A 13,549-nucleotide genomic window follows, 5' to 3' on the forward strand; every position below is an offset into this window, starting at 1 on the left:
AGACAACCCAGGACTTCAGAACTTAGGAGTTCCACATTAAACACAGGGAACCTGTAGAGTAGTCCCAGAACAGAGAACTCTCTGGCAGAGAATTATACGAACCATGAACAGAGTTCAAAGAGCAGTTTCTCTCAGAGTTGAAGATGCGAATAATGACTTTGTTTCACTATGTTACTCTGGAAACCACAGCTACGGCAGAGACTTACCTGGAGTTGAAGGGCTTCGTCATTCTCTAGGCCTTCCACGATCGGAGCAAACCTTTCTCGGTTGTTGATTTCAGCCGCGGTGCTTATCGCCTCGAGGAGTTTGTCCAAGCTAATTAAGAAAAAAAGACAGTATGACATTGTTTCCACCATAGTAGTTGAAATTGTAATAGTGGACAGTTTGTTAAAGGACTATTTCAGCCAAAATGGGCGTTTCAGTTTAGTTTTGGCACTAATTGGCTGAATCACACAGTAGTAATTGTTGTCTTTGCCCATCTCACAAGGCTTTGAGGAACATGTCCCTCGCTGCCAGCCAGTAGTTTAGTCTACATTGTTTTTCTTTAGTTTTTTTTTAATTCGTTATTTATATTTTCAGTAACACATAAAATAGGTGAGACTCTCAACTTATCAAAAGATACATTACAGTATACAAGTCAGAAGCTCTGGTGCTCCGGACCTGACAAATCCAGCTACAAGCACTTAAACAGTAACACCTTGGGGAAACAATCAAAAAGCTAAAACCATGTAGCCTATGGTACATAAGGTCATTCAAGGGAGAAATTCTCAGTAAAGCACAGCAGCTAGTCGATCACCTAGACCACGTTGAGAACCTTTCCGCATGTGGCAAGAAAAAGCAAAAACTGCCAAGAGACAAGCGGTAGGGTAAAGACAACAAAAATGAGGGTTGGGGTGGAAAGAGAGGGTATTAAGGGGGGGGGGGGAGGTGGGGAGTGTGCCATATTTGGGTTCCCGTAACAAGAAAGTCCTGGGATAACCTGAGATACTCAAAGTATGCAAATCGCCTGACTACATCTGCAAACCTACAATATCTTGGTATCCAGATGTAGCACTATCCCCTTAGGCATTGCTGATGAATTGGTACCCCTATAGTCCTGTACAGCCAGGCATCACGCATCTTCACACAGACTTGCACCCAAAGTCAGAGATTAGTCCTTCAGGTTTTGCTTTGTTGTTTTATTGAGGGAATTTTGCACTGGAATAGTGTTATAGGGGTATAGGATGCCCAAGGGTACAGATGAACTGAGGATAACTTCCTGGGTCTATTTACAAGCCTTCTCTGCAACACAGTCTCTGTTGGAGAGCTAGCCAGCCTCTCCTTAGTGTACCACCCCAGATGAACTTCTCCTCTTCACCCAACAATCTGGAGGTGTCCCTAAGCAGGGGATCTGCTTCCTGTCCCCTTAAATAGGTGGTCAGTCACAAGTAGGGAGCTAATCTGGTTTCCTACCACAGTGCTCCTTCCCCTATCCACCCAGAGGGTGTAGGTGTACTCGCTCAGATCCTCTCCTGTACCGCTTGTGGGTTGGCTGCTGATACCAGGCCTGTCAACTGGGCTGCTCCTTCCCTCCCATACAGGTGGTCCTCACTCAGGGGGGCAGTGAGTTATAATCTTTATGCCTTTCCAGCTCAAGGCTCGCAGGACCCATTCCACTAGGCGTCCTGGACGCCTCGTTCCTTACAGAATCACAACTTCCTCTCTTCTTTCTCCACCCGACTCCTCTCCCACACTCCTGCCAAAGAACAGCATCCAACACCTTTAAGTATGTCCAGCCTCATGACAACCTCTTGTTGGGGATTGGCTAGGACCCCTCAAGAGTACAACCAGCCACTCCTCAGATCCACCCACTGCATCTAAGGCCTTGCTCCAAAAGTCAAACAATAGAATGGAAAAATTCCCAGCTCAACATACCAACCAGCTTGCAAACAAACTAAATGAGCCTCTCTAACAGTATGCGTTAAAAACATGGGTTTAGTTAGCACATATTTGCAAATGCATGCGTGAGCTGCAGAGACTCTTCACTGTACCCCGATATTCTGCAGTTCCTAACTCTACAAATTTTGAGAGCCCCCATAGTAGAGGCACATGTATTTAATGGATAGACTGAGGGCAGGTGCACCTGAGGGAGCCCACCCCTCCTTAAAGGTACAAGAGCGCAGTGGACACCCAGCATGTAGCACAATGGCAGCCAAGGTGTCCTTTCTCCAAAATCCCTAGAGCAGGGGGAAATTCCAGAGGGGCTGGCCTGCAGAGTCTCTCACCCCTGTCCACAATTTGACCCCTCTTTGACTATTACACCTGGGCTGCTGCTCAGCCCTGTCTAACCATTGGAGTCTAGCTCCCCCCAGCTAAACTAGGAGGGTGCTACACTGACAAGTGGGTGAACTTTCCTATGGTTGGCAGATTCCACAAGCGATACCATTTGGTGGGTGTTCTTCACCTTGGCAAACCATAGACTATTGGGTGGTGCGGCTATCTGTTTCCATTATTTCAGAAGGCGTGTTCTGGCCACTTTTACTAGATGTAATAATAGGAAGCAAAGCATTTATACTGCTTCATCTGCATCAGGGTTAAGTGTAGAAGAAAAGCCACTGCCTCTGATGGCATATGTATATCAGTCTTGTCTACATTATGAAGCAGTTATCATCTGGCATTAAGTAATGTGGAACTCTCAATTCTAGTAGGTATACCTACTCCTTGGAATACCGAAAACCCATCATGTAATCCACCTTGCATGTATTCATCCAAAACTGAAAGGGCAATGTTGGGAGCAGGGGCGGACTGACAACTCATGGGGCCCCCAAGCAATAGGGGATCATGGGACCCCTGTGTCCTTGCCCAAACTCAAAAAAAAGCCTATGAAAAAGGTACCAGGGGCATCTTATGGGGCCCTCTACTGACCCCGAGCCCTCAGGCAGTGCCCTAGTTTCCATATGGTCAGTCCGCCCCTGGTTGCGAGTAGTTAAAGTAACATCAATGGGTGAGTTTGTCTGGTGGTACCGCTTGTCGATCTCTGCAAGCCAAGTTAAATTTGCTGCAAAGCATCATGGTTGTAGCATGCTGCAATGTTAGCATTTAGGGGCAGGTCAACCACTGTTTTGACTGTCCCTTTGCCACCAGTGTGAGATGGCCCTATTAGTTGTCATTGGAAGGGCAGTAGAGGCTTTATCCTCACTTCTGGGAGGTTTCCTCTCATTTCTTGTTGTGGGACAGAAAATTGGTGAACAGTTCCCCAATGGGGACAAAGACAGCAATAAAAGCAGACAGAGGTTCTTTCCCTACCCTACAAACTGCTTTAGCTGAAGTTCAATGTTATATTTATGCAGCAAATACATTATGAACACAAGTCTTCCACATTACACAACAATACTCACATATTGTCCTCTCCAACAATGCAGATGGCAGATAAGATCTTCAGGATTTCGGTCATCATGTTGGCTTGTTTGGGATCAATCGCTCTGGCCAAGAGCAGCAAACTTCGCTCTTCTCCCAGAATCCTTTGCAGGCCATACTGTTGAGGAAAATATCTCATTAGCTTGATTTAGGGCTGCTAGGTTTTCTGTTTTACTTACTAAAGATAAATCCAACAAATGATCCTACATGAAAGAAAAATCTGACTTATCATTGCAACTAAAGGAGTAGAAAAGATGGACTTGTTAAACATCTAAACAATGCTATTTCAAAATAGTTTATTCAAAACTGGTGTAGCAGTCTTTTTTTTTAATGGATGGGTTAACCCATCTTGCAGTTTCTTATATCTCTCATGAAGTCCAGTGTTGCTGCTTTTTAACAACTTGCTTGGTAAGCTAGTCTTTTTTGTTGAGTTGATACCACCTGTGGATCTTGCTGAGTTAGCAAGTTTCCATAACGTCCATACAGACTGGGTCTAGGGGGCATGAAAATTGCATAAAGCAACATTTGAAACAGAACTTCAGTGTTTCTGCCTTTAATGTGGCTCGCTTTTTAAGTAGTGTTGGTTTAAAAAAAAAAAGTTTTCAAAGAAGCCTGTAAAAGAAGACTAATAGAACTATCCTTCCCTGATTCTAATCATTACAGAGCTACACCAGTCAAAAAATCTTTGGCATCTTTCCACCTGCCAGCTTGCTATTACTGTGTCCTTTCATCACAAGGGGGGTCTCTGTGATGCCACAATAGCCTGTTCCAGATTTATATTTTGGTGCACTTGGTATGTTCCATTGACTGCCTTCTGTTTTGCTCTTCATTAAGTCAGTCCCCTGCAAAACACTCCTTGTTTTCCTATTCTATTTGCCCTCTTGGTGTGATAGGGTTCCTTTAGAAAGTTCGAAGGTTCATTGATCCACTGCAAAAAATGTTCAGAAAACATCCTTGTAGCCTGCCAAGCCTTGAATAAACTACATTGAATTTCACTCTACGTCTCCTTGAGACTTGACACTGTCTGTGGATCTTTTTGAGTCAGCAAGTTGCCCTACTGTCTGCACAGTGGGAACTAGGAAGTATGTCGATTGCAGAAAGTGACATTTGAAACAGAACAACAGTCTTACCCTCCCTGCTAAAATGTTAAAGGACAAGTTCACTTTTTGACCAAAAATAATAAATGCACATTTTCTTTTTTTTAGTTAAAAAAAAATCTGAATGTATTATTTTTGGTTGCAGGAACCTATAAAACATTGCACCAGCGATCAGCAGATCTGTCAGTATATCTGCTTGCCCGTGCAGAACGAGATACACTGACAGGAAGAATCAATGAACTACCATGGCGCTCCACAGCACCGAGGTAGTTCACTGAGAACTATGAGCCAACCGCTGCTAAGGCTGTTGGGACTTGTAGTTCATTCGTTCACAAAAATCTGTGAATGAATGACGCAGCCGGGGGGGAGCAGAGCACAGCCACGTTCTATTAAAAAAGTGAAAGCGTGTACTGGGAGCTTCTCCCCATACTGCTGCTATAGGGAGGAGAGGGATCAGGCGACGGTGGCTGCAGCACTGGAAACATGTTACAGGTACACCCTTAAAACTGGTGAAACATGTAACATGTTCCCAGAGGTGAATGTATCCTTTAACTACTTCCAGTCCGGACACTTTCACCCCCTTCCAGTCCGGACACTTTCACCCCCTTCCAGTCCGGACACTTTCACCCCCTTCCAGTCCGGACACTTTCACCCCCTTCCTGTCCAGGCCAATTTTCAGCTTTCAGCTCTGTCTCACTTTGAATGACAATTGCGCGGTCATGCAACACTGTACCCATATGAATTTTTTAGCATTTTTTTGAGACAGATGAAGCTTTATTTTGTTTATTTTGGTGCTATTTATTCACCGCTGGGATTTTTATTTTTTTTGCTATGTAAATGAAAATGTCCAAAAATTGTGAAAAAAAGTGTTTTTCTTATAAAATTTTACAAATAAATAGTATTTCATCATAAATCTTGGCCAAAATGTATTCCGTTATATTTTTAGTAAAAAAAAATAACCCAAATTAGTATATAACCAAAAATTATAATTTTTAAACATTTTTTTTACATTTTGTTTACATTATTTATTTATTATTATTTTTTTACATACTGTCACCCTAGCAGTACAGTGTCACCATGGTGACACTGTACTACTTGTGGGGGGTGATGAAGATTTTTTTTTTTTACACGGATTGCTTTTACACCCATAAAGGCTGTAAAAGCAATCATTCTTCTCTCTAGCTGCATTCTTGCAGCCATTGAGAACTACTGAGTGAGCTGTGATTGGTCGCAGCTTGTCACATGGTACAGGGCTGTTGTGAATAGCCTTGTACCATGTGACCTCTGTGATCATTCACAGATTTCACACGTAGTAAGCAATGATGTCAGAAGTGACATCTTGCTTACTACTCTGCATGTGATCACTGATTGGCCAATCAGTGATCACATGATCTGGACCTCGCACAACGGTCCCGTCCGACGATTGGTGTTCACTTTGTCCGGAGGACACAGCAGGCATCGGATTGCGGTGCTGTGTGCTCCCAGGGATCGCGCACAGTCCGTTTATGGACGGCAACCCGACCCTGGACTACCACCATCGGGCTGTTTATATACAGCCTACTACTCTGCATTTAATCACTGATTGGCCAATCAGTCCGACGATTGGTGTTCCACTGTGTCCGGAGGAGCGCGCACAAGCAGGGTGCGAGGAGGCCGTTTATAAGTGACCACCTGCCCCTGCACTGCCACCGTCCGGCCGTTTATACACAACGGCCGGACGGGAGGTGGTTAACTTTGTGTGATATTGTGAAGTGTGCAAAATGAGGATTGGAAAGACCTAAAACAGCGGTCGCCAACCAATGGTCAATGGACCACTAGTGGTCTGTGAGAAAATTTTGGTGGTCCGCAGAAAAATCAGAAAACTTCATTTTTTATGTTTCTTTAATAATAAAACAAAAATAATATTCTAAGAAATTCTTATATTCTGAATGACAATTTCCACCTTTATATTGCACTGAATTCACGCACCGTACAGGAGAGAGGGACACAAGAGAGGCGCAGCGTGACGTCAGGGTAGTCTGAAGTTGTATGAGGCAACCGTGCCGTGCCATACCCTTCGGTATTGTCGGTACTGGTCTCGGCTTGAAATAAAAACGTCTCTCCGTCTTGCAGTAACGTCATTGGAGCCAAAAATCCATAAACGTTTTTCCAACAAGCAGGTACAAATATCACACAAAAATTAAATAAATAAAGTGCTTGCGAGCTACTATGGTGTATATGAATAAATATACTATTAGACCTATAAACAATATTTATGTGGTGCGCTTACACTAGACACCTACTCATTACATTACAAATTAGATTGAATCCCCCTGATGAATCCACGTGACCCGGTGGCGTAACGCGTAGGGGAGGGGCTCTGACATCACGAAGCTTAAAGAAGAATCACACGGCGAGTATTAGCAGTGTGGGGATCACACCGAGGACACCAAAATTAAACAAAAAGCAATTATTAATGTTATGAAATGTGAGTGCAATATTGTCTTAAGTATTAATAAATATTTTAAAAGAGGATAAGGCACTATTTGATTCTTTTGGTTGCATGTCACCAACACATGGAGTAATAAGGAAAGGAGATGCAGGGAGAGGAAAGACCGCCTGGAGGAGAGAGAGGGAGATATCCAGCTATCCATCCATCCATCTTTACCCAATAATACAGTGCTTTGGAGAACGGCGAGACCCCCAGAGGAAAAAGCACATTACTACATTCCTCCATCCATCTGGGATACAGATACAGTTTGGAAAATACCCACTAGTCCAAATATAGGACACAAGCTTTTTTGACCTCACTTCACAGTTTGGTCAAAAAATTAAGGTGAGCGCATAAAGAAGAAGGAGCACTTTTTTGCACAATTTTCACGAAGTAGACTTTTGTGTTTATTATTTATATTTATATACAGTGGGGCAAAAAAGTATTTAGTCAGCCACCAATTGTGCAAGTTTTCTCACTTAAAAAGATGAGAGAGGCCTGTAATTGGCATCATAGGGAGACCTCAACTATGAGAGACAAAATGAGAAAAAAAATCCAGACAATCCCATTGGCTGATCTGGAAAGAATTTATTTGCAAATTATGGTGGAAAATAAGTATTTGGTCAATATGAAAAGTTCATGTCAATACTTTGTTATATATCCTTTGTTGGCAATGACAGAGGTCAGACATTTCCTGTAAGTCTTCACAAGGTTGGCACACACTGTTGCTGGTATGTTGGCCCATCCTCCATGCAGATCTCCTCTAGAGAAGTGATGTTTTGGGGCTGTCGCTGGGCAACACGGACTTTCAACTCCCTCCAAAGGTTTTCTATGGGGTTGAGATCTGGAGACTGGCTAGGCCACTCCAGGACCTTGAAATGCTTCTTACGAAGCCACTAATTCGTTGCCCGGGCAGTATGTTTGGGATCATTGTCATGTTGGAAGACCCAGCCACGTTTCATCTTCAATGTCCTTGCTGATGGAAGGAGGTTTGCACTCAAAATCTCACGATACATGGCCCCATTCATTCTGTCCTGTACATGGATCAGTCGTCCTGGTCCCTTTGCGGAGAAACAGCCCCAAAGCATGATGTTGCCACCCCCATGCTTCACAGTAGGTATGGTGTTCTTTGGATGCAACTCAGCATTCTCTCTCCTCCAAACACGACGAGTTGTGTTTCTACCAAACAGTTCTATTTTGCTTTGATCTGACCATATGACATTCTCCCAAACCTCTTCTGGATCATCCAAATGCTCTCTAGCAAACTTCAGACGGGCCCGGACATGTACTGGCTTAAGCAGGGGGACACGTCTGGCACTGCAGGATCTGAGTCCCTGGCGACGTAGTGTGTTACTGATGGTAGCCTTTGTTACGTTGGTCCCAGCTCTCTGCAGGTCATTCACTAGGTCCCCCCATGTGGTCCTGGGATTTTTGCTCACCGTTCTTGTGATTATTTTGACCCCACGGGGTGAGATCTTGGGTGGAGCCCCACATCGAGGGAGATTATCAGTGGTCTTGTATGTCTTCCATTTTCTAATTATTGCTCCCACAGTTGATTTGTTCACACCAAGCTGCTTGCCTATTGCAGATTCAGTCTTCCCAGCCTGGTGCAGGTCTACAATTTTGTTTCTGGTGTCCTTCGACAGCTCTTTGGTCTTCACCATAGTGGAGTTTGGAGTGTGACTGTTTGAGGTTGTGGACAGGTGTCTTTTATACTGATAACAAGTTCAAACAGGTGCCATTGATACAGGTAATGAGTGCAGGACAGAGGAGCCTCTTAAAGAAGAAGGTACAGGTCTGTGAGAGCCAGAAATCTTGCTTGTTTGTAGGTGACCAAATACTTATTTTCCACCATAATTTGCAAATAAATTCTTTCCAAATCAGCCAATGTGATTGTCTGGATTTTGTTTCCCATTTTGTCTCTCATAGTTGAGGTCTACCTATGATGCCAATTACAGGCCTCTCTCATCTTTTTAAGTGGGAGAACTTGCACAATTGGTGGCTGACTAAATACTTTTCTGCCCCACTGTAAATTTTTTCATAATATTGCATATTTTTTATTCTGATTATATTTGATTAAGATTACTAATTTAGTAATTTTATGGTAACCCTTAAGGTTCATGGACATTTTCCCACTATCATATTTGTAATAGGAATAACAATATTTTATTTAATTTTGTTCACAAATATAATTTAGACTCTTAGTGGAGCACGACTCAATTTTGTAATATATTAAATATCACACTAAAAATGTGTAATACGCTTCAATTATTTTGTAAGAATTAAACTAAACTTAATAATTTTGTTACAATTAAACAACCTTTAAAGATTTTGTTATGATTAAATAAAGATTAATGATTTTGCTCTAATTAAATAAGCAGTTATAATTTTGTTATACTAAATAGGTCCATTTCATGGTAATAAAATGGAATACTTCTGATCCCTGATGGATTATATTTTTCTTTCTTCATAACCTGTTTACTTTATCTGAATTAATTGATTGCTGAGAACTTGTACTCAGTCATGTTGTATGTCAAAGTTTTACAAATGTAATTATCTTTTAAAAAAATTCATATTATTGGTCCACGGGATTTAAAATTTTGAATTTAGTGGTCCATGAGGCCCGAAAGGTTGGCGACCGCTGACCTACAACACCCAACTTGGGAGCAGGACTTGAGGAAACATAGCATAAAACCATGATGGAGGACCTTGAGCCCCCAACAGACAAGACGACAAATGAAACTTGGTAAATTTGGGAAATTCAACCTAAAACTTTCAGACGGGTTGAATCATATGCTACATTTTGAAGTAAAAAAAAAAAGTGCTAAAAAATGTATTCTAGACAATTTGGAATTTAAATCAAATGCTATAATAATGGTGACTGATGGTGTCACATCGCCCAGTTGGATTCTATGTAACACAAATAATTGGGGACTTCATGGGAGGTACACTTATATTTTATCTTCGTGGGGGGGAGAGGTGTAAATTGCTACAAGGGAATCGCAGCATTGGACTGTCTACCTAGAAACTGTGGGATGGTTCTAAATACTAAAATTTGTAGACAAAATTAGCGTGATTGGATTTGGCCATTCCAACGTTCTGCGATCCAATACGTAGCTGGCTCTAGTGATGGCACTGCTCTGAACATGGATTCCCTGGGACCATAACATACCTTTAACCGCATGCCGCCCAGCCACTGTACATATACGGTGGCAGGGCGGCACTCACAGGCAAAACCACGTTTTAAGACGTGTGTTTTGTAAACAAAGAGGAGGCGCGCCGCCGCCCTATTTGTCCCGTGGATCACCGCCGCAGATGTCAGTCGCCGGGTCACAGCCGCTCCTTAGCGGCTATGTCCCGGCGATCGGCGGCAAACAGTGACAGAGAGCACAGCTGCATTAGCTGATCGAGAAAGAACAGTTTCTCTTTCTTGATCAGCCTTGCCCATCCAGCACACACCCCCGCCCCCTAGTAAAACACTCCCCTCACTCCTATAACCCTTCCCTGCAAAATAAAGTTAACACCTTCCTCCCCAGTGCCATTAGTACAGTGTCAGTGGTGGTTTTTTTTTTGCACTGATCACTGTATTAGTGTTTTTGGGGATGTCAGTGACCCCAAGTCAGTACCCTCCAATGTCAGAATGTCCGCCGCAGTCCCGCCATAAGTCGCTGGTCACTGCCATAAGTCCCTGATCGCCGCCATTATTAGTATAAAAAAAATCCTAAAAATCCCAGTATCTTTCCCGCCATTTGTAAACGCTATAACTTTCACATAAACCAATTAATTTACACGTTTGGGTTTTTTTGCAGAATGCACTTTGGCAGAAATTTATGACTAAATTTTATTTTTGCATTTTTTTTACTGGACATGTTTTATAGCAAAAAGTCCAAAATATTGTTTTTTTTCCTCAAAACTGTCAGCCTTTTTTTTTATAGAGCAAAAAATAAAAACTGCACAGGCGATCAAATACCACCAAAAGAAAGCTCAATTTGTGGGGAAAAAAAGGATGTAAATTTCATTTATGTACCGTATTGCATGACCGCGCACTTGTCCGTTAAACTAGCGCAGCGCTGTATAGCAGAAAAATGGCGTAAATTGCAGTATCTATACCATAGTTTGTAGACGCTATAACTTCCACAAAAAGCAATCAATATACACTTATTGGGATTTTTTTTACCAAAAACATGTAGCAGAATACATTTTGGCCTAAATTTATAACCAACTTTGAGTTTACTATATATTTTTTATAGCTGGAAGTAAAAAATATTGTTTTTCTTCAAAATTTTTGTCCTTTTTTTGTTTATAGCGTGAAAAATAAAAAGCACACAGGTGATCAAACACCACTGAAAGAAAGCTCTATTTGTGTGAAAAAAAGGATGTAAATTTCGTTTGGGTGCAGCATTGCATGACCGCGCAATTATCAGTTGAATTAGTGCAGTGCCAAGTAGCAAAAAGAGGCCTGGTCATCAAGGGGGTAAATCCTCAGGAGGGCAAGTGGTTAATTTCCTATTTCATTCACAAAAAGGAACATTCTAGTGATTAAAAGGACACAGCAAAATAAGTAAAAATTCTAGACTTTTGATACAGAGGAAGAATACAAAATAGACAAGGAGGCTTAAGACTTTTCATGGATGCAAAGCCTTACTTATTGTGAGAAGACAATTTAAAATATTTGTTTGGGAATGTTCCTCGGGGGGGGGTTCTCATCTACCCTATTGTCCATGAATGATGTTAGCCATTGGTGACCAGTTACAACAGGAAAAAAAAATAAAAATGATGTGCTCTTGATGTAGAACAGGGATCTCTAAACTTTTTAACCCTTTCACTGCCAGAACTGTTTTTGCATATTTTTTTTTGCACGCGTTTAAAAAAAATAATTTCAGGCCTGAAGATTATACAAACTCACCAAAAATTATATATTTTCTGAAAGCAGATACCCTAGGGAATAAAATTGTGGAAGTTCCAATTTTTTAATGTCTCCGGATATTACCGCAGAGGACCAAGAAACTCAAAATGTCAGTAAAAAACAAACTAAACATTTTGGTAAAATTTAGAAGGTGAGGTTATGTCGAGTAAATAGATACCAAACATGCCAAACCTTAAATTTGTGTGCACCTATGAAATGGCGACAAACTTCAGTACCCTGTATTTTCTATAGGCGATGGTTCAAAAGCCCCTACAGGTAATCAGTTTAGTATTATGGAGGAGGTCTTGTGCTAGAATTATTGCTTTCACTCTGGCATGCACGGCAATCTTTAACATGTGTATCGCAATCAACGTTTTCATGCGTAGAAGCTAGGACATGTGTTTATGTTCGTATGTGCTTATATGTGGGGGTGCCTAAAAAAATTTTTGGGGGGAGGCAGGGTTGATATATGCTTTGGTGTGACTATTTTTTTGCAATTGAAAAAAAATATTGCTTTACTTAGCATTTTTTTTCACCACATAGGGGACACAAAACCTAAAAGACCCCCAATGTCTCCTCTGGTCTCCACTAGATGTATTGCAATGCAGATCACATTGTAATAAATGTATCCCCATAAAGGAGGGGGGGGGGGCAATGGTACTGGAGGGCTGCTCAGCCACCCGACTGCTTCCACCTGAAAGACAAGGTTAAACACATGGCCAGTTCTTACTGTCATTCAGACTTTAGAAGGGTTGAACTGTAGACAGTGGGAGTAGAACATGTCCTGCTGTCCGGTGGGAGTAAACAATGCTCTATCCTTGGTGTCATAGGGAGGAATAGTGGACCATCATTGTTGTAAGTGGAAGGAATTGTGCCCTATCCTTGGTGTCAGTGGAATGAATTGTGCCCTATCATTGGTGTCAGTGGAATGAATTGTGCCCTATCCTTGGTGTCAGTGGAATGAATTGTGCCCCATCATTGGTGTCAGTGGAATGAATTGTGCCCTATCCTTGGTGTCAGTGGAATGAATTGTGCCCTATCCTTGGTGTCAGTGGAAGGAATTGTGCCCTATCCTTGGTGTCAGTGGAAGGAATTGTGCCCTATCCTTGGTGTCAGTGGAAGGAATTGTGCCCTATTGTTGGTATCAGCGACAGGAAATATGCCCCTTTGTTGGTGCAACTGGATGGAATAGGGCCCCAAGGGCCACATCTGGCTAATGCACAGGGGCGGACTGACAACTCATGGGGCCCCCAAGCAATAGGGGATGATGGGGCCCCTGTGTCCTTGCCCAAACTCAAAAAAGCCTATGAAAAAGTTACCAGGGGCATCTCATGGGGCCCCCTACTGACCCTGGGCCCTCGGGCAGTGCCCGAGTTTCCAAATGGTCAGTCCGCCCCTGCTCCCGCACCACAGTTTGGAGACCTCTGTTGTTAGGAATAATATAAAAGGGACAAGGAGTCTTAGGACATTTCATAGATAGAAAGCAGGTCAAAAAAAGTTGGCGGGTCCGTAGCTGGTCCTAGTGATGACACTGTTCTGCAGATGGATTCTCTAGGAACAAGCATACCCTTAACTCCCTATTTTATTTTTCAAAAAAGAAACATTCTACTAATTAAAAAGTTGGTTTTCAAACAGCAAAGAAAGCAATAAATTATACTCTTGATGCAGGGGAAGAATAAA

The 13,549-nt window shown here is 42.2% G+C and overlaps 1 protein-coding gene across 1 annotated transcript in view; it reads right to left on the reverse strand.

The window, feature by feature from the left end:
• The window catches only part of LOC149452315 (protein diaphanous homolog 2-like), a 766,217-nt gene that overhangs the window by 296,818 nt on the left and 455,850 nt on the right, over positions 1-13,549 (reverse strand). Inside the window, exons 9-10 of the mRNA XM_089689522.1 lie at positions 3,378-3,514; positions 207-315 (exon numbers count right to left, since the gene is read on the reverse strand). Of these exons, the coding sequence (XP_089545648.1) occupies positions 207-315; positions 3,378-3,514 (246 nt within the window). The remainder of the gene's footprint in view (positions 1-206; positions 316-3,377; positions 3,515-13,549) is intronic.

This window comes from Staurois parvus, unplaced genomic scaffold, assembly GCF_062004578.1.
Source record: "Staurois parvus isolate SC_StPar_1 unplaced genomic scaffold, SC_StPar_1.0 ptg000481l, whole genome shotgun sequence".
Taxonomy (NCBI): domain Eukaryota; kingdom Metazoa; phylum Chordata; class Amphibia; order Anura; family Ranidae; genus Staurois; species Staurois parvus.